We start from the raw sequence: 21,517 nt of genomic DNA, 5'->3' as shown, positions 1-21,517 counted from the left end.
AAGGCGTGTCTTTGCAACCCTGGCTTTCACTGTGCTGTCGGGAACACAGACCCAAATGCCTGGGCAGTGGAAGTCGAGGGACGCCGTTCCGGGAGTAGCCATAACTGAGAAGTTGTGATTTCTAGGGAGGTATAAATATCCCTGCGGTAAGCTAACTCCTTCGGCTGGTCCGAAGGTAGTGGGGTATCTCAATTGATTGTTCACAGTCAGTTACAGATTGATCTCCTCGTTCTCTCTTTCCCCCCTTCCCACTACTGCACTTGACTAGTCTTTTGCACCCCGAGCAGACCCTCCCTCAGCATTTGAGCATCGCTGCCCGCAGCCTCTCAGCTCTAGGGTGAGGAAAAGCACAGCCCCCACCATAGCCAAAAACTCCCCCTGATATAAAGTATTTATAACAGTGCCTGCTATCGCAATGTCCACATTTCCAGCCAAATTCCCGGTGGTTCTGCCTGCCAGGCAATGGCCTGCAGCCTCCGAAGCACTGAAGATAACCTGGCTAGTTTGGATTCACCTGGTGACATGCCAGGAGCACAGCAGGGTGCTCTGAGCAGAGCTGTCCCATAGAGATAGGACTGGCTACAAGCATTTATAAATACATACCACTGAGCACAGTTAAAAGTGTTGCCAAGCATTTTTGAGAAGTGGTATGGGAACCTCATTTTCGAAACTACACCTGGTCAAACAGGTGCAGCAGAACAGAGGTGGCAGAAGGGACAGCCTAGCTGTCTCTGCTGGGTAGAGAGCTAAAGTATTGTCTGAAAAGATGCACATTGAGGATTTTCAGGAAGAGAGAGGTGTCTCCTTGGCCTTAGGCAGAAGGTGTATCCACTGTTGTAAAAGCATGGAGGGTCACACCTGCTGCTTAAAGACAAATTGTTTGATGTCAAGGCACCTGCTTTCCAAAAGGGAGTTCTATGCTGACAATCACCACAGACTGCAAGCACAGTTCTGTAACCTCAAGAAATGTGTTTAGGTCTGAAAGAAGGGCAGCCTTCAGGCCCTTTTCTGCTGGCTGGAGGTTCATTGGGCTTTACTCACTGCCCTGTTTCTTTGGGATTTTGTCTGATTCTCTCCCTCCAGAGAGATTTTTACCCTGTAGGTGCATCCCAGATACCAAACTTCAGCTTTACATTCCAGTGCAGGTGCCAGTCACCTAATTTTCTGATACTGAATCTTTTACTGGAATTAATAAATCATGGCTTGTGATGAGGAAAACTTTGTTGCATCCATAATGTTGGATAGATCTTGCTTATTCTGAAAGATTAACACTGGATTCATTTCAGTTGAAGGAAGAAAAATTGACCTAGGAAAAAGGAAATGTCATAGACAGCAGAGAACCACATAATAACCACTCCCTTCTCGTGGCAAACAAATGAGTACAGCAGGATACTTATGAATGCATTTGATAGATTCTCTGAAATCAAAGTGTCTGAAGAAACTAAATTTTGCTGTTAGACTCTGTTGAGTCTGAAAATGTTCATTATTTAATCACTATTAAAGTGCATGGTCTAAATTAGTTATTGATTTCAGCCAGTCACCAGATGAAAGCAAGGAACGCTTCAAACCAAAAGAGCTTTGTGGCAGTTATTTTTTCCCCTCCAAACAGTATCCCAAGACTGACAATTCTCACTAGAACTTTTTTTGTACATTTCTACTTATTTTGTATCTGAGCTGATGCATGTCTCAGGCTAAATGTTTTCTCTTGCTTTTTAGCTCTCATACAGTTATTGTTCTGTAGTAACTAGTGGCAAATACATGTAATTGGCTGTATTGCCTGGTACTGCCTGTGATTCATTTACATATGTGTAGTAATCTTCACACATTATCCTAATTTCCTCTTTCCTTTGCAAGCAGAATGTTTTCCATTTCCAGTGACTTAGGTCTGGCCTTTCAAAGTGCAGTGCTCCATGCACAAGAGGATGACTTGCTCCTTATTTATCCACAGTTCCTCTTCAGGCTGAAGTGTTCAAGTACTGGATGTCTTGTGACACTGAAGTTTGACCATTCCTATTATTTTCAGCAAAACAAGCTGCATTGTTAGGAAAAGAACTCCAAACAAACACTGATTTTATCTTAACACTGAAACTGTTACCACAGCACTATCATCAAAGGAGGACTTTCTGATCCTTACCAGTTCTTTTGGACATTTTCCTGCATGAGCAAGCACTACCCTTACACCCACTGCTGTGTAGCTATGGCAAACAGCATGCTTCAAGGAGATCATTAACAATTATGGTGCACTTTGGAAGTGAAAGAATGAAAAAAACCAAACCCACTGTGACCTTTTTTTTTTTATTTAAAATGTGATTTTTCTATTGAAAGAATGGCTGGTTTGTCCAAATTGAACATTAAGGGTGATCTCTGAGAAAAACAAAGAGGCAGGCAGATTATAGTAAGGCCACTGACATTTCCATGGACTCATTAATACACCAGTAAACAGCTCTCAATTTGCATCTGCTGAAGTCAGGTGCTCTCCTTCAGGCTCAGGGAAAGGAGCTTAAACAAAGCTCAACCCTCTTGTCACTAGGCCCTCTGTGACAATCTGCTGGCTGGGAAAAGCTACAGCTCAGTTAAACTAGTGGGGTTTTACTTGCTATATGTTAGTAAGTTATCTTGAGAGTGAAAAAGACCAAAACCAACTCAAAATCACAGAAGAAGTGCCAACTCCCACATGAAAATACATCACTAAAGTCCACTGTCCAAAGGCATCAGCAAAAGTTACATATGAATTATTTCACATGGCAAACTGAATGCAAAACTGAATACAAACTTCCTTACTCGAAGTAGCAGTACCAATTTCTAGTGGCACATCCCATTTCCTGAAGGCATTCTGTGGTTCAGAAATGAGTGTTAGTGCAACAGGAGCACTCAGCAGAGCTGTGGAGCCTAGTTTGTGTTGCATATTTGTTTGGAATAAGCCCATAGGTTAAATACAAGTTATTAGGCTGAATATGGAAAGCAAACAGCAGAGAACTTGTGGTCTGATGCGTAAACCAACAAGATTAGCTGAGTAAATGGCCCTGTCTAGCATCAATTTCTCTAACTTCAGGGAAAATTTATAAATTACCTTTTTCTTCTCCCCTGAGATCACCTTCTGCTGTGTTTATTTTTACTTTTTTATCATTCTGAGCAGCATTTTACCAGGCTGTATTGCAGAACAATTCTCTCCTAATGTAAGGCAAAAGATAGCAGATTTCAGGAAGGCCACTATAACTCAGACAAAGGTAAGTAGAAGGGCATTAATGCAGGCCAGGCTGTCAAGTGTCAGCTTTCACTGTGAAGAAACAACTGGCTGTTCAAAACCCCAGCCTGTGGAAATCCTTCAGGGGATTGGGTTACTGATTGTGATAAGGGTTTTATTTGCATGGCTGGATTAATATAGCTTATCTCCTTCATGTTTCTGTTAACCAAGTCACACAGCTTGAGATGTGAACAGCATTTCTGAAACTGAAACTCCCACCTTTCTAATGTAAGGATTTGGAGCAGTTCACAGACCAGATCCCTTTCTCTCTGAATGCAAAAATGAAACTGGAGAGTGGTCATGTCCCTCCAGACCCAAGCAGCCTCATCTAGCCTCTACAAAGACATGATCATTTATTTTTCATGGTACATACAGAGCTTGTTCAGACAGATTACAGCACAATGGCTTCACATAAAACCAGTTGCTCCTGACACAGAAAATCCAGCACCAACATTAACATGACATCAGTCTGGTGCCTGAGAGCAGGCAGAGCTCTGTCTAAAGGAACTGGCTTCAAGTGCAGAGCAACCTCCAAGGGTGTTGAAAGAAAACAATTGATTTGTGAGTGTGATTCTGGGCAGATATGAAGACAGGCTGTGCATGGTAAGAGAACATTTCTTCTGCCCATGGCCACATGGCTTCACACAACCTACATGGGTGCAGGCAGGAAAAGAAGGGAAGCCCTCTGTAGTCAGCAACTGAGAGCTCTCCCCTGGCACATGCACTGCAGTGGCATGCAGCGATTCCTGTGGCTCCTCAAGCTGTGCTGAAGTCTTAGAAATGCCTGGCCACTGATCCAAGATGCTACTGCACTGGATTTTGCTAGGGTTGCTCATAGATCCCCAGTCTGCATTGACAAAGGGAGTTCTGCAACTCAAGCACAGCAAACCAAAGCCAAATTGCACAACACAAGGGTTTATACCAGTTTGACTAAGCAGATTACACAGTTTGCAGTTTGCACAGGGCTTGACTTACTCACTACCCACATCAAGGGCTGAGCACACAGACTGCAACACCCAGCCCTCTGACAGTGTCCATTACCAATGCAGGCTGTCAGCAAAAGGCCTTTTGGAACACAGTTTGCACAGGCTTCTCTTGCCTACCAAAAAAGAAAGGACAGCAGTCTGACCACTACAGTAAATGCTACTTTCTGAGAAGCCTTTAGCCTGTATCATTTATTCATGTTCTACTTTCCAGAAGGCTATTTCCTCAGCACATAGCCTCACACACAAGAGGGCAGAGAAAACTTTGTGGCACCAGCTCTGCATTGCCTTTCTTGCTTGCCACCAGCCAGATCCTGGGCCATACCCAGGCACTACCATAATTAGCAGTTTGGACATACAAAATTGCTGAGAGTAGAAACCAGGTAACAACCTTGATTGTAAACCCTCTGCTGTTAACAAATCTCTTCCAGTACTAAAAAAACTATCACTTAATGCAGTATCAAGATGCCAGGCCAGTATTTACTGTCACAGACACAGTACAGAAAAACTCATTCCTCAAGGAGCACCAACTGTGCTACAGTTGCTGCCTACCTTAGTTCTTAACCCTTCAGGGAAAGGAGATGACCCTGAGGAAGTCCCAACTCTGACTACTTTAAGATGTACTACAGTTTACAGAAATTAGTTTGTTTCCAAGAGGATGCATGTGTGGGAGATACACCAGGCCAGGCTCCATGGACTTTTAATATTTTACAAATCAATCCTGTGCTGAAGCATAAACTGCAGAATCTCTTCCAACTGGAACCATAATCAGAAATTATGTCATAGGCTCATGCAGCCATGGCAAAGAGCAGGGGAGCTCCCTTATTCTCTTGCACTGCTTTTTTTTCTTCTGTAAGAAGGGAACACCAAGGTTAATCAGCAGAACTTAGGTAACTTTAATAAAATAATTTATAATGTTTAGGAAAGCATCCTAATGCCTCAGGAAGGAAAAAGCAGGCTTGCATAATGCCTTTAACAAATTCCAAAAGATGGCATGACTGGTTCTCCTTAGAATGCATCAATCACATTAATATCGCTTTCTGTACAGAGATTACAAATCTCACAGTGTATCCATCCCAGTGAGTTTCACAGAGGGTTCATGTGATGTTGACAGTGCACACAGCAGAGGATAGGATACTTGAACTAAGGAAAGCAATTTACTTTCCACTGTGACTCTGCCCAAATCTTAGTGGCAGCAGTATCTTCATCTTGCTGCATTTATTATGACATGCAAATGCCAAGGTGAGTGGCACAGCTGAGGACTCACAGGAAATGTGGCCAGGTGACACCAGTGCAAGGATGGAACAAATCCTCATTCCCTCTACTGCTCATAACCTAAATCCATAACCTGCTTGGGGTAACACTGCCTGCTCTTGCAGCTTACTGTTGTCAAGAAACTGTAAGCAGTACTAATTACTGTATTCCTATTCAGCTCTGACTCAAGCACTACTGCTCCTGAACAAGAGTCAGGGTTTCAGCACCACACTGAAGGAACTGTTTGTGTACCAAGGAAAAGAGAGAGGTGGCAGGAACACTGAGCCAGCACATCTGGGACACTCCCCTGGGCCTTGTGTCCTCTATTGCCAGAGGGGCTCCCTGGAGGCTGCAGAGGTTTCACCCCAGAGAGGGGTTGGCTCCTGTGGGAGGAAGCAGTTTAAAGGAACACTACAGCATTGGCAAGGAAAATGTTAATAATTTTTCACCTGTCAGAAGAGAGGTGAGAAGTGCTCTTGCTCAACTTTAACCCTTACTGTCCCAAGGAGAATGGTGCCTCAGCCCTGACTGAAGTCCTTCACCGCCAATAAGGGACTCTTCACCCTCCTTTCTACAAGTTCCATATTTATCCATATTCCCCTGATAGACAGCAGCTGTTTTGAAACAAAACCCTTTAAGTCTGCAAACAACTAACAAGGAGCAATTTAGTTCCCCACAGCAGTGTGTGAGGTATTTGCTTAGGCATAGAACCTAAGCTATGTTTTAAGAACTGATTTTAAAAGCCTGTGCCTAGTTCTTTGAAGAACTGAATTAATAACACTGGCAGATAGGACTGAACTTGTTACTTGACTTGTATGTATATTTTCTAAAGCTGAAAAAAAAATCACCTCTGGTGTTCAGCTAAGTCTCATCTCACTCCTGTTGCCTGCACAACACATTTAGAATAGATTATAGCTTTTGAAAGCTCTGCAGAAGAGCTGCAAAGAGAAATGACAGTAGATGGGAAGATAATGCACTTTATCTGGTAAGAGTCTTGCAGATGAAATACTGTCTAAGCTTAACAGCCATCTGTCCACTTAAGGACAGTAGAAAGAAAAAGCCCTCTAATGCAAAAAGAGGAGATGGACAATGCCAGGGCCTGAGGTAAATGATGACACTGCTTTAACACTTACTTACATTTAGCATTTCCCAGCTTTTGCTGATAAAGAGTAGGAGCTGAATAGCATTCAGGCACACCCCAGCACTCCCAGGAGATTTGATACTGTCCCTCTCACCCATAATATGCTGGTGAGCTTTATTCACTATCTTTGGCTAAGCCATTAATTAAGGGAAAGCCTTCCTGCAGTCCCATACACCTCTGCAAGAATTATTTGATAGTTTTGCTTTGCTCTGTGGGTTGTTAACAGTGGGGGACAATCCCCTTCAATAGGGATATAGGGATGCCAAGTGCAGTAGGAAAGTGTAAGGACTACGTACCCCCTTGCAGTCCCTTTGGGTCCCCAGACTCTACCTGAACAGCCACCTCCTGGACATGGGTTTATCCTTGATACACAGAAGAATGCATCTCCCCAGAAGAAAAAAAAAAAAAAAGATTGGGTAGGGGTTTTAGATTTACACACCCTCCAGAAATCTAAAAAACGAATGCAATGAAGCAATTACTGAAGGAAGACTGGTCATATTTTGCAAGAGAAAAAACAGTGCTGCTAGGAGAAGAACTACCTGTAAAACAAAATGTGAATCAAAACTGCCTCAGGGACACTCAAGTTGCACACACTGCAGCATTCCAGCTCTGAGAAGGGTCAGACAGTGCTTCTAGAGAGCACAGGTCTGCAACCTCAACATGGCCCATAAATTTATGGACATATCTAAACTGGGCCATTCAAGATAAAAATCCACTTTTAAATGCATATACTCCCAAGGGCAGCACAGAGAGGATGTGATTATTCTTTGTACCTGCAATACCTGCTAGAGGAATAAAGGCTGTTAGAAGGTCTCAGTCTCCTTGCCCAAAGAAGAATCACTATCAAACTTTCCTCTCTGCAAAAGGAAAGGAGACAGTAACACATAGATCTGACACCAGAATCCCAGCATTTCCACCCACTAGATGCTCTTTTTCTGCCATGCTCCAATTACTCCAAAACATATTCAGAAAGACTGAGATGTGAATGGATCAACAAGGACTAGTAAAGAAAGGTACTTAGAAAAACTTGCTATTTTAGCATCACCCTCTCTACAGAGAGGCACAAAGCTAAAACAGGTCTAGAGCATATTTAGTTAGCAAGTCCTGTGTCTTATCTCAGTAGGACCAAATAATTCATCCACACTTTAGAAAACCTCCATTCTTATCCTCAGCTATGAATACAGTGATAGGGTCACATCAATAGGTACAAAGAAACATAATAGAAAACACTAGCTGAAAAGACAGCTCCCCCCAGTAACCATAACAACAAATAAGACAAATCTGTTTGTCTGAGGGATCTGCTTCTCTCTTTTTGGTAGTATCCTTTAACTTAAAAACAGCTGCATTGGAGTCAAAGAACAAAGCTTGAGATAGTCACAAAAAATAAAGGATGTATTTTTCTCCAAAGATCAAAACTGTAACTAACATAAGACATTCATATTAGAGTATTAAGTTCAGTGTCCAGAAAAAAACTCATCTGCCATATAAAAAAAAAAGATACTTAAATTGCTTTACTGCTCAATAATCTCTTTGCTCAAAACTGCTTAATTCTTCTCTCACCAAGTTTTGTCAGTAACTTGATTTTAACTACATTGTACAAACAACTTTTCTTCTCCACCCTCATCTTATCTAAAGCTCTTCTTTTGTTCTGGAGAGTTTTGTTGCATGCTCCTCTATAAATTTGCTCAAATGCTCTAAATCTCTGTCCCCGCCTTCAAATTTAATTGGGTTGTTCTTCTTGTCCTTTGGAGCGAAGTAGATGGTGGGGAATCCCTCCACTTTGTAGTGGTCATTCGTCACGTCGTTGGCAGTAGCATCCATCTTGGCTATAATCAGATTTTTCTCATTCTTGTATTTTTTGCCTAGCTCATTATACACTGGTTCTAGTTTCTTGCAGTGTCCACACCATGGGGCATAGAACTCTATGAGAACATCATTCTTTGGATCCATCACTATGGTATCAAAAGTTTTACCCACTACCACTTTCACAGGCCCTTTGTTATTTTTCGGCACTGGCTGGGACTTCACAATTGGCTTCAGTTTTCCTAGAAGGAAGCAAAAACACACACAACACCATTAGAATGTGGTAAGAGCAGCCCTTACAATCTCCCCTAAGAAAGGGCAGAGGTACATCCTCATCCTCCTGCCAGGTAAAGATCACTGCACTGGCAAATGAACTTGCCTCAGCATGAAACACAGATGAAACACAGACTAGTTAACTAGTGACCTTTTGGTCCAATAACCTCATGAAATACAGGCAACAGTTTTTTTTGCAATTCCTCCTACAACCCTTCTCTTTTTATGGCTGTCCATCTACAAAGTAATAACCCATGATTTAATATAGTAGTCCCAAATATGAATGACCAGCTCATACTTTAAAGCCACAGGAACATTTCAGGCTTGTAAAACAGACTCTGTTTACTGGAGCCATTGCCTCAGGAAACAACTCTTGGAAATGTAAACAAAATAGCTTAGAGACCCCTATTTTAGAAACTGTACCTTTTTTGAATGCTACCACAAACTGCCTGAGTACATCAGAGTCAAACTCTTCTGGCTCCATGGCATACTTCTTGCCACCTTCATCCAGAATGGCAGCGTTGACATCCTCTCCACTCTCAAGCAGGCCCAAATCCTTGATTTCAGAAGAATAATCTTCCTCATCAGAAACAGCAAACGCATATTCAGGGAAGTCTTTAGCCACTTCCAGGACTTTGCTTCTCCAGTACTGAGTAGCTGAAAAACCAGAACAGGACAGAATTGGTAATTTCTAGTTATTCAGTGCCTGCTTCCTCTCCAAGTGAAGGAAGGGTAATTGTAGCAAACCCACCAACACGGTAGTCGAAACTGAAGTCCACAGAGTAGTAGACAACCACCAGAGGACGCTTGGAGTATCTCTTGGCATCGTTGGAAGGCTTGCGATGACCAACCAGAGGCAAAGCATGTTTTAGCACATGCTCTTTAATCTCAGATCCATCTGTAGAGTCCTGTAAAGAAACAGTGACAAAAGTTCAAGCAAACAGATTTAAACAGCACTTCTGTTATACATTACTAAAAAATCAATATTGGTACACACATGAATGCTAAAGAGGGAAGGACGTGTTATAAAATCAAGGCTGCCACCACACTTTCTTCAAACCTTTGAGCACACTATTTGTATGGACAAATTATTATTTGAAATCATAACATCTGGACTAATTTCATAAAGTCCTCTTGAAAAAGAAATACAGTTTCAGTGGCAAACAGGGTGACTCAAATATCTAGTAGGAGTACTTCCAACAGGAAGATACCAACTGATTGTAATTACAGAGAAAGAGAAAGAGAACCTTCAATCCCACACACAAACATTTTAGCTCTGGACCATCTACTCACTTTAAGATTCAGAACATGCATCTTGGACTCGTGCTTCGACTGAAATTTTTCTGGCTGCATGACAACCAGTTTTCCTGGAGAAACTTTCAATAGTTTTGCAATCTCATTGCTGAAGGTGTGATGGAACTTATAATCCTCTCTCAAACCATTAGCTGAAAAATTAAGGTTAGGGTGAAGGAAAAGTTATTAGAAAGTGAACTTAGACTGTAACTGAGTTAACTGCAAGGAAAAGCTCTTCCTGTTCTCCAAGTGACACAGAACAACTCAGTCTTAGACAACACCTCTCATCAGGGATGAGAAGCATGTGAATATACACACAATTCCAGCAGCACTATTTGAATGCTGTTGAACAACCCATCCACTTGGTGAGTTATTGTACACACTCAAACACCTTGAACAGCTTCCAAAACATATGCAGCAAAGCAGTTTTTCTTTTGTCAATCTCTTACCTCTTGGCCTCTCCCCAAATAGGTCAGCTAGCCAAACTATTTGCTTTGGGGCAGCCTGGGAAAAAGTTCTCTGTCTTGCCATGCTGAGGCAAACAAATGAGCTCCTAATCCAACTATGACAGCAGCCCCAGAATCAGACATAGACAGGTTGCCAGGAATGGTCTAACTAAACTGACTCAGAAGTGGATGAGGATCCTTTCCTCAGGCCTCTCATCCAAAATGAGTTTGGTGACAACTGACTCTGGGCTGCCAGATATGAAACTAGAGTAACAGACAGCAAACATATCCGGGCTTTAAGCCAAGAAACTGTGGTTTGTTCCTCAGGAAAGAATTTTCCCTCCTCTCTAGTCTACATGTTTTTAGTGACACAATTACCAAGCAGAGGTATATTCTGTGACCTGCTGACACCTTAGTTACAAAATCTGGTGTGAGCTTATTTTTTGAGTACAAGTAGATCACCCTTCCTCCTACTACTTCTCCTCTCCAACCCTCCCTACTATACTAGGAGCAGAAATAAATGATCTCCTCATGCCCAAAGCCCTAGGCAGAATCCCAACAAAACATATATTCCCATTAATATTTTAAAACATTCTTTACCTGCTTCCTGATAGAGCTGATAGGTTTTGTCATTCTCTCCACTAAAGACACCAATGATGATGACATCATCCCCATCCTTCAGAAATTCTTGCACCTGCTTGGTAGCCTGAATCTGTTTGGATGGAGGACCAGCCTGTTCAATCATGTAGTCGACAATACCTGTGAGAGAAACCCGCCCCCAAAAAGTTGCTTAGAACATTTACTGAACTGAAAGATCTGGGCATTCAATCTAAAACATCTTATTTCACACTTCCCATGAACAGCTTTCCTCCTGTGCAGCCTTCCCACAATAACCTAAAGGCCAAATCAGCAACACTTCAGTCCATGTTGTTAAAGCTGCAGTTCTGAATATTCCCTTTCAGGCTCGTTTCAGAAGAGGTGACCAAGCACACAATCCATGAATATCAGTTGATCTTGCAAGCAATGCTCCTTTCTGAAATTCCAGACCTTTCATGTCTCTTGAACCTGTTATGAGCCAAAGTGCTACTTGAATAGTCTTAAGTCTTAATTAAAACTTAATATTGGGTATTTTTGCCAGCCCTCAAGGCGCATTCCAGTATAATTAAAACCTGCCCATTTACCCATACTGCCACTGCTTCACCAAATGGATTTAACCTAATTGATATTGAAAGGAGCTGATACAACCACCAAGTGTATTTAACTTACTTAACTTACTATCACCAAAAGATGTTATGAAGGCTAAAGACAAATTTAAATATCCTGTGTAGGCATGAGAGCAGAATTTTTCAGTTTTCCCCAGCTACTGCTGCTATGACATTAGCAAGTCTGCAAGTCTGACAGATACATCAAAATATTTTTCAGAGCACGAGAAAATGCAGTTTTCCTTGTAAGTAAAGTTGCAGTACCGTATTTTTCCCGAGGACCACTGTAGTCGTAAGGCTTGCCCTTGCGGAAGATTTTGAGGGTTGGGTAGCCAGTGACATCAAACTTCTTTGCGAGCTCCGTTTCAGCCGTGGCGTCGACTTTAGCCAGGGGGATGGGAGGCGTGCGCTTGCTGAGCTCCTGGGCAGCCTTCTCGTACTCTGGAGCAAGCCTCTTGCAGTGGCCACACCTAGGGAGGCAGAGCAGAGGGCACCTCTTACCAGCCACTAAGCCTGCCAGGTACCTCCTACCCCTGGAGTGGAAGAGTTAAGTCTTCCAGAATGCAGAAATGGAATCACTGAATATACAGAGGACAGTTCAGCCAGGTCTCTGCAACCTGAGGCTGGCCTCTCTGTGTCTGGCCTCACGTTGCTATAGACAGCTTCATTTTTAAGCTAAGGACCAATTCCTTTTGGTTTTCAGTATCTCAGTGTGTTCCCAAATCAGTAAATATTGTCCAGTGAAGATCTGGACACCACCCCTTGCTGAGACACAGATCCAGTCTAGTCCACCAGTGATTTCCAATGTGATCCCAGGTGCAGGTTAGAACTGAGGTACACCAAGTGTGTTCAGGCCATCTGTGCTAGACAAATACAGGCGACTGCCTTCTTGCTTACCATGGAGCATAGAACTCCACCAGGATTATGTCAGCATCATTCACAACTTCATCAAAATTATCCTGGGTCAATACCAGAGTGGCTTCGGGTGGAGGGGTCCAGTTGGGGTCAGAAACCTCCTTGACTTTGGCCACAATAGCTGAAATACAGTTCAAGAACACAATTAGCAAGCATGCATTTTATCATACCAGTAGCATGTCAAATGCAAGAATCTGAAATCAGAGGCAAGCATGGTGCTAGATCAATGCTTACACATCAAGCTTACATGAGAACACTTTGTTAATCAAGTTCCTTTATGCCTTATTTCCTTGTTAGCATTACTAAGAAGGTCTTCTCTTCACCCCATAGAGTGTCTTATGCAGAGCACAGATCTGCACTTTGCAGCACTGAATTCCATCTCAAAACAGACAGAAAAGGCAGTTTTTCCCCCTCTGACTAGAGCTGGGCATATTAATTAAACAAAATACAGCCTATATATATATCAAATGTTTATTGGCTGATCCTTCAGCAAACATGAGACTGTCTCCTCTTCTAGTCAAGTCATATTTCTAGAAACCTTCTGTCAGTAACAGCACTACCTACTACCTGCAAAATTGTCCTCTATCATGCAGCCTGTTGAGAAAACAGGGAAAATTTCAGCATTCATAATATTACTTGTTTTAAGATAAATAACTTGAGATCAGGGTCCTTCAAAACAGCCACATATTAAGAAACAAGATCATAGGCTACTTTGTTTTCTTACAGGGAACTGCAAGGGACTGGTGCTTACCATCTTCTGTCCGAGACCCATCATAGTCAACAGCTTGGCCTTTTTTCAGGATTTTGATGGTTGGGTAGCCACTGACATCAAAACGACTTGACAGTGAAGTGGCTGCAGTAGCATCTATTTTGGCTACAGGAATAGGAGGGTCATGTTCCTTCAGAGTTTTGGCTATCTTCTCATACTCAGGAGCAAACTGCTTGCAGTGCCCACACCTGTCAGAGGAAGACACAAGCAGGTATGTAAATGCAGGACAGACATGCAGAAGTACTCTGCTGCTCTGCAATTCCAGGATGCCTTCTGACAGAAGTCCACACCATCAGCACAGAAATGTTTGTCTTGCTACATGTTCAGATCATGGAGAGAGGAGAGCAACTGTAGCTAATGTACTGTATGTTCACATCAAAACCTTTATTTTTCTTAATTTTCATTCAACGTGGAATGTATCGCCATATGCTTTATAAAACCACTGTTAAAACATTCAACAACTTCCTTTACAACAAAGTTGTATTATGCTCGCTCCTTCCTTCTTTCCTTCCTCCTCCACTTCAGCCTCTCCCTAACCAAGGTTCATCTTCTCTCCCTCGCACCCTAAATTGAAGTAAAGAGAAAATGAACCAGCAGTCAGGTTGAAGTGAAATCTCACAGGCCAAATGAAATCTCCCACCCACCATGGTAACACAGCATCTGTCCCCTCTCTGGCCACACCAAAACTCTCTGGGGAGAACAGAGGCTCCTGCTGCAAAAGCAGGGATGACCAAGGATACCAGCATAAATAATGCTAAATACAGCCTGACAAGCTAAAGGTGAAACCAGGAAAATGTAGGAAAACAGAAAGAAGTGTGTGGCAGATAGCCTGTGCTCCTTAGCATCTCAGCTGGAGGGAGGGGGAGTAGAAAAATAGGAGAGATGTTTAGTCATATATCCTTCTGCTCAGATAAACTGAACTTCATGTTTAGTTTTCATGTAGGCAAACTACAGCTGCAGAATTAGTGCCTACAGCCAAGAAGAATGGGATTCTCTGTGAAAAGAATGGCACAAGTTAAAATGCAACTCCACCTCAAGCAAGATCATATTTCCCCTCTATTCAAAGGCTGGAGAAGGACCAATGAGTAAGTCATTTTTGTATCACTGAGCCACAACGAAAGGTTCTGACTGCAACACTAACTCAGCAACTCTACTAAAAGTATCTTCTATCTTGTTTTCCCCCAGTAACCAGCCCTAATGTTTTTGAACACAAGAATGCAAGAGAAGACACATCCTGGCCTAAATCCTTTGTCTTGGTTACATGCAGGTAAGTCCATTGTAGCTCCCTGGAGCAGACCAGTGGTGCTGCACACCCTGGGATGCCAGCAGAACTGCCATCATTAGGCAGATGCATGGGGCACTGCTTAAACTGATAATACAAACAGGCTGTGTCCCTAACCACTCCACACCCTTCTGGCAAGGACAGAAATGTGAATTTGGAAAGGAAAACCTTCAGGGAATTCCCCTGCTAGGGAAGCCTTCATTACTCCATCTAGGTGAGCAAGTACACACATTCTCAGTGGCACAGGATGACAGCAGGCTGCAGGACCACACTGCATGACTTTTCTGTGCCTCACTGGAACCATTTCTGTTCCCTGACAGGCATAAACCAGGGATAGAATCAGGCTTGTGCTCCCCTTGGCCTGGGATCTCTCAGTATGACCCACATCTGTGGAACAGGAGCAGGCTGCTGGCTATTGCATGGTACAGGGGCAGGAAAAAAGGTTCTTCCCCACCACCAGAACCATCTCTTATTCTGGAGTACAGCAGAGCCCTGGGCATCTCCTGCAGGCAAGTTACTCCTTTGTCACCTTTAAAATGGCAAGCCAAGGTCACTTTTTAGGACCTTGCCCTGGCAGAGCAGCCCTGTGGTGCTGCACCCGTGGAGGTGTTGCTGTGAACCCACCATGGTGCGTAGAACTCCAGCAGCACGGTGTCCTTGTCTGCAGTGAAGGTGTCAAAGTTGGCATCATTCAGGACTAACACACCATTCTCCTCTTTAACTACAGAATCATCGTCATCTTCATCATCTTCTTCATCGTCATCATCATCACCTTCATCGTCAGCTTCTTTTGTAACAGATTCTGGCAAGGTAAGAATATGACATACAGATTAGATTGTGTCAAGTTTAACATTAAAGTGAAGATGGATTTGGTATCTCCTGTGGTCAAGAAAAGTACCCACATGAATTTGTTTCTGCTGCACACACAGTGACAGCTACCTCAGTTTGCAAAGAGCCTGGGCTCATATGTGTGACCATTTCAATTTGGTCCACACGACACCAGCTAACAATATTCATAGTTCAGTAAAGTATCAACAGGTATTTCACACCTCAGGGAGCACTAACAAAATGGACACAAGAAGAATTAAAGCACACAAATCTATGCAACAGCTGCCACCAAGGTTTGATAAACATCTTGTTGGAATGCGGGCAGTGGGACATGCTTTGCTGGGCAAGAAGGGCACACAGATGACACCTGAACTTCAAACAGAACCCCTTCATCATGCAACAGAGCAGTTGTCCTTTCAGTGTAGCCAACTTTAAGTTGGAAAACTTAGTGTCTTACACCAAAAAAGCAGGTGTTATCTGTTCCCAATGCTCCCCTTGTACCCCTGCTCAGGAGACTGTAACACCACACTAGCTATGTGCTGCCTGTCTGAAGGGCTAATAAACAGACACACTTGCTATAAAACCAAAATTTACCATTTCACTACTATCAAGGTGGTTTGGATGCAGCATTTCTAAATTGTGCTTTTTTCCTGACTGCTCCATCCGTGTCTGCCACTCTTGTTTTCAGTTACAGAGATATTCCAGGTCTGCTATTCATTGAGGAGCCCTTCCACTCACAGGAGCACCAATCACTCTGCTCTGGATCAGCACCAGGCTGCAGTGAGTGTAAAATCAAGGAACTAACTGCAGAAGTCCCACAGAAACTCATTCCTATGCACCTGGCACATGCTAGGTACTCTTCTAAAAAAAAACCCCAACAAAATGGAGTGAAAGCTTCTTCTTTCAAAGAACTTTCGGGGAGGCCTTTGAATTAAGACCAAAACCACTGGTCCAGAACAGTCCTTTAAAGAAGAAAGCAATTTGTTAAATTACCAAAGCAAAATTAGCATGTGAAAGCTGAAGCCAGCACATTTCCACTGGTTCCCTCTTTGTTGTCTTGGAATTTGAGATGGTTTTTTCAATATCTGACCTTTCACATGTTCCTTTAAACTTTTTTTAAAAACACAAAACTGCTATCTGTCAAGGAAACCAGACCTTCCTGAAGGACTTTAAAAGAATTTCAGTTACAGAACAACTAATGAAAATATCTCGTCCCAAATGAAAACTGTAAAACAATGAAGTCCCTTTCAACCAGTGGGAGTCCCAGGAGCTGGATAAAAAAAAAAGGGGGGGGGATTAGAGTTTCTTGTTTAAAATTATTTTCTATTTAAATGGCTTTTGACTAAGGTGAGAGGAGCTACTGCAGCAGTATTCTGAAAATATTCTGATTTCATCAGGAAGCAGAAAGTTAAGAATGATAAATACGTACTATCCAGATATGGAAAAGCTAACAAAACAAAACCCATTTTTGTCAGACCAACAGCAGACATTAGGAACAACCTCACCATGGATAAAATCATGCCATTAAGTTGCGATAGCTAGTTTTATTTTAAAAGAAAATATGCAAAAAACAAGCCTATATGCTCTCAGGAAACAGTACGGGCTCATAGAGAAAATATATTGATTTTAATTAGAGGAGAAATTTTGCGTAGCACAAAATTACTAAAGCTTCTGACGAAGGGAGAGATCACAGGAGATCATTTATCACACAACCCTAGTCAGCTGGATCAGGTTTCTTTAACAAGTGCTAGTGTTTCACCTGATCTCTGAGGCAGCTAAAAGCACTATTTGCAAGCAGACAATGCCTCCTGTGTTGCAGCTCTTGCTCACCCTTGAGTGAATGCACACCTCACATCCCTGCAGGACTGCCCTGGTGGAACAGCTGGATTTCAGGGGGCTTCTGCAGGCAAAACCTGTGCCTTGCAGGGGTGCCCAGGAGTTCTGAGGGCTCAGTTTCACCACAGGCTGCTCCTGGCTGGCCTGTGCCTGAATTCCCAGCCATTGCATTCCTGGCAAATTGCTTCAGATATGATTTTTCCTGACACAAAGGAATGCGAGCAGAACCAGCCGGCCAGTTCTGCTCCTGCACCCCGAGCCACCCACCAGGGTTGTGACCCCTGTTCCTGCCCACTCCCCACCCTCAAGAGAGACAAAGACCTCAGCAGCTACAGTGGCACCTGGTTTTCAGAAAGAGCAAGGTATTCCCTGCAAAAACATCCAGCACCGGTGGAACATGTAACCATCAGATCCACCATCCCTCACTGAAATAATTTTCTGTCTTTCCCTATAGGCTGTACCGCCTGCCGAGGTGAAACTTCCCTGACAGTGACACGTTGTCACGGGCATTGCACACACCCCCTTCCTCCTCCTCCCTGGAGATGGAGGCAGGACAATAGCCCTGGAACAGCAGGACTCCACCTTTTCCCAAGCAGCTTAAGGAAGGAGGGTGTTAAAAGTAAGCTAACCACACTCAGATATCGGTCCTAAAGAGCAAAGAGTTACTTTCTGTAGCTTCCAGCTTCACCAGCACCCAGGGCTATCACAGCCACCCTGCCATCCCTTTAAAGTTGGGACTGAAAGACCTGTTTCAGGGACCCAACCACGACTTTTTTTTTTCTCCCATAAAGAGCAAGAAACTTTCCTCCGCATTAAAGATTTACAATTTTAAGAGAGCAGAATGAGTTTGTGACACCTGAAGTGGCAGAAGAAGATAATAAATACTTGCATAAGTCAGCTCATGAAAATAAAACAGCTGCCCCCAAACTGAAGTATCTTTGTTTCTTAAAGAGACTTGCAAAGCCAGTGGACAAACCAACAGCTGTGACAGCTGTGACTAAAACCTGTCCTCTGGTAAAATATGGATAACCCCCTTATACTAAAAAAAACCCAAACACACAAAACATTAAAAAAACCCCACCCAAAACAAAACAAAAAACTCCCCAAAACCCCCACAAAATCAATCCACAAATTTCAACACATTACTACACAAGTCAAAAAACATGATCAGGAAGGTACTTTTTTTAAGACTTGAAGTACACAGTGCTGGCTGGCAGGCCTTCTTCAGGATGACAGCTACTCTGAAATTATTTCTTATAGTAACTTCACTGAACACCCAGCATTTATCAGAAATATAGCCTAGTAACATTTTCTTAAACAAAGCAGATCCTGTACAGAAAAGCTGCATCCAGACACCAATGACTTTGCTGGGATGCAGCCTGAAAGTTTCCTTTTGGGGAGCACACTGTTCCCTAATAGGATGAGCTCAGTTTTCAGAAACTCAGAACTCATCATGTGTTGCTAGGACTTTTGAAAGATTTTCAATTTAATTTAATATCAGCCCCATTCAATCTTTTCTGTGGTGGATCCTCTACATGATCTCTCCTTTCCTATCATCAGGATGCCAAGGGTGTAGTGGTCAGGATCCAGCCTAACCTCACTTCCAGCATATTTACACCCCTGTCCTGCTCAAACCTCACTTCCCAAATCATGCAGTGCAACAAGCTGGGTTTGCTCAGAACTTTTCATCTCCCCAACAACCAAGTGCATAAGATTACTTCCTTGTTGCAAAGTAAATTTATTCCACTTCACCCAAACCTGCATTCCAAGGGCAAAAATTGAAATTGCCAACTATGTGCGTTTTTAAGGCACTGGCTTTGTCAAGGCTAGTTCAGGATCTATATACAAATTCAAGGAACACAATAGAACCTGGGAAATGATTCAAAGCTGGGCAGTGGATTAGTGTTCAGCTCCACACAGCAAGAGACACTTCCATCCCTGTGTACCTTTGATGCCCAGGACTCCTATAATGAGAGGAGCAGCAAGCACGGGAAATGCTGATGAGAGCCAGGCCCGCAAGAAGCTGAGCCGCTGCTGCCAGCCACAGGTAACACTGTAACATCACAGGTGCCACTTCACCCTTTGAAATAAAGCAGTCTGAGGCTTTGTCACATGTTACAAAGAAACCACAACCACGTTCTAGCTAAAAGCAGAGAAAGAGGCATAAAAATTGTATTCCAGTTTACAACAGAAAAAAAAGAGCTCCACAGGAAGATTCTGTATCTCTGTATCCTTACTGCAGATGCCATATTTAAAACAAATCTCAATTTCAAACAAATCTCTTTACCCTCATCCTACAGACCATACAGTTACACAAATAGGGTAACTGATCTAAATGCACTTCTGCAAGTTTTAGTGCCTGTTAGGCCAGCAAGAAGTTGCAAGACATGAGTTCAGAAGGTCACCCATAATCCAGTCTCTCTAATACTTAAAATATAGCAGTGTTCATGCAGGAAACATGACCGATGCATAATTTACCAAAATCCACATGAAAGAAACTTAAAACCGAAAAAAGAAACACCTTCAAATGTCTGCCTCCTACTGTACTCATTAAGCCTCAGCAGCTTTGTTTCAGCTAATTTTGGAAAGGAGGAGACACACGTCAGTGAAATCCAAAGACGGTAGGAAGAAACACCAAGAAGATGGTAACAATGGGCCTTCCTTCTGTGAGGGGGGGAAAAAAAATCAGTTTGAAACACGAAGAATGCACAGAGTCCCTGAACAAAGGAGTAAGGAAAAGAGTGCTCGATCACAGAACCATAGAATTTTTAAATTCTGGTTTTGGACTTTAAGGTCCCATTCAGCCATAGAATGCTAAGGGTTGGACGGGACCTTAAAAATCTCATAGTCCCAACTCCCCGGCCAGGGAAGGGACACCTCCCTCTAGAGCACTGCTTGGTGGTTTGAACACAGCCGGCACCGGGGTATCCACAGCCTCTCTAGCAACCTGTTCCAAGGTCTCAGCACCCTCAGAGTAAAGCATTTCTTCCTCATATCGAGCCTGAATTTCCCCTCTTTCAATCTGCACCCATTGTCTTATTACCACTACTACTTATTATTACTACTCCTTGTTTTATCACCACAGCTCCTGATAAAGAATCCCTCCCCGCATAATGAAATCTGTCCGATAGGAGTCGGAATAAAGCAATCGCCAATTCCCAGGAGGTTCAGAAGCCGGGGATGGCCAACATGGCTAATTGTTAGCTGGCTGTTACCTCCGTGCTGGGAGCGGCGAGGCAGAGCCGCCCCACGGCGCACGACACACCAGCAGCGCCGGGACGAGCGGCTCGCACGGACCTCAGGGCCCCGCACAGCGGCCTGCGAGAGCGCCCCGGTCCCAGCGGCGCCCCGCCAGCCCGGGCTCCCCGCAGCGCCCAGCGCCGGGGCCGCGCCGCCGCCTCCCGCGGGGGAACCCGGCATGCGCTGCCGGCCCGGCCCCTGCCCGCGCTCACCTCCGTCGCCAAACTCCTCCTGTGCGGCCGCGCCCCGCGCCAGGAGGGCGATCTGAGCCAGCCCCAGCAGCAGCACCAGCACCCACAGCCCGCGCATCCTCATCCCGCCGCCACCGCCGCTCCGGGCCCGTCCGCTCCCGGCGCTGCGCTCCCGCCGCTCGCCCCGCCCCGCGGCACGCCGCGCCCGCTCATTGGCTGCCGCCTCAACACGTGCTTGGCGCGGTCGCCAATCAACAATCGTCACGAGGGCCGCCGGCGCGGAGTGCGCGGGTTTCGCGTGTTCCGCGGCGCCCCCGGGGACCCCCGGCGGCAGCGGCCGCGGCGCCGCGGCGGGACACAGGCGCCACCGGCCGGAGCGGTGGCGGGGAAGCGGCGGCGGCACCACGCGCGGAAGCGCCCGGCCGCTCTGAGGTGCCGGCCCGCCATTGGCCGCCGCCGAGCCGCCAACCGCAGCCCGCCACGCGTGGAGCGCGCGGCCGCTCCGGGGGCGGGAGGCGGGAGGGACGGGGCGGGAACGCCCCGAGCGCGTGCGGCCACATCGCCCTTCGGGATTGGCGGGCCGGCGCCGGGGGGCGGGGCCAGCGGCCAGCGGCAGCCTGTGAGGGCGCGCCGCGTGCGGCGGGGCGGGGCGGGCTGAGGGCGGCGTGAGGGCAGCGCTGGGGCCTCCTAAATTCCCTCAGCGGGAGAGGGGAGCTCGGTGCGGTGCTGCTGCCGACGGGAAGGGTGGGATGGAGGCACAGCCTTTCGGTGCTCCCCCAGGGGGGATGTGGGGCAGTGATCCCACCGGGAGCGCCGT

At 44.7% G+C, this 21,517-nt stretch overlaps 1 protein-coding gene across 1 annotated transcript; it reads right to left on the bottom strand.

Moving 5' to 3' along the window:
• Positions 1–3,580: 3,580 nt before the first annotated feature.
• On the bottom strand, positions 3,581–20,869 carry PDIA4 (protein disulfide isomerase family A member 4). The gene is made up of 10 exons (XM_058018980.1): positions 20,722–20,869; positions 15,230–15,407; positions 13,306–13,511; positions 12,537–12,675; positions 11,904–12,109; positions 11,038–11,196; positions 9,992–10,143; positions 9,450–9,606; positions 9,122–9,355; positions 3,581–8,667 (listed from the first exon to the last, which is right to left on the bottom strand). Exons 1-10 carry the CDS (start codon positions 20,822–20,824, stop codon positions 8,252–8,254), a joined length of 1,950 nt encoding a protein of 649 aa, XP_057874963.1. The 5' UTR covers positions 20,825–20,869; the 3' UTR covers positions 3,581–8,251.
• Between the last annotated feature and the right edge of the window lie 648 nt (positions 20,870–21,517).

This window comes from Melospiza georgiana, chromosome 1 (assembly GCF_028018845.1).
Source record: "Melospiza georgiana isolate bMelGeo1 chromosome 1, bMelGeo1.pri, whole genome shotgun sequence".
Classification (NCBI taxonomy): Eukaryota; Metazoa; Chordata; class Aves; order Passeriformes; family Passerellidae; genus Melospiza; species Melospiza georgiana.
Note: the sequence above shows the minus strand (reverse complement) of the source record. Positions and strands in the feature narration are given on the sequence as shown.

Excerpts from the sequence above, each read along its gene's own strand:
- PDIA4 (XM_058018980.1), bottom strand. The coding sequence starts at position 20,824 with ATGAGGATGCGCGGGCTGTGGGTGCTGGTGCTGCTGCTGGGGCTGGCT. Across the intron at positions 9,356-9,449 it reads CAGTTTCGACTACCGTGTTG|CTACTCAGTACTGGAGAAGC; the intron begins GTGGGTTTGCTA and ends CTGGTTTTTCAG. Across the intron at positions 8,668-9,121 it reads TGTGGTAGCATTCAAAAAAG|GAAAACTGAAGCCAATTGTG; the intron begins GTACAGTTTCTA and ends GCTTCCTTCTAG.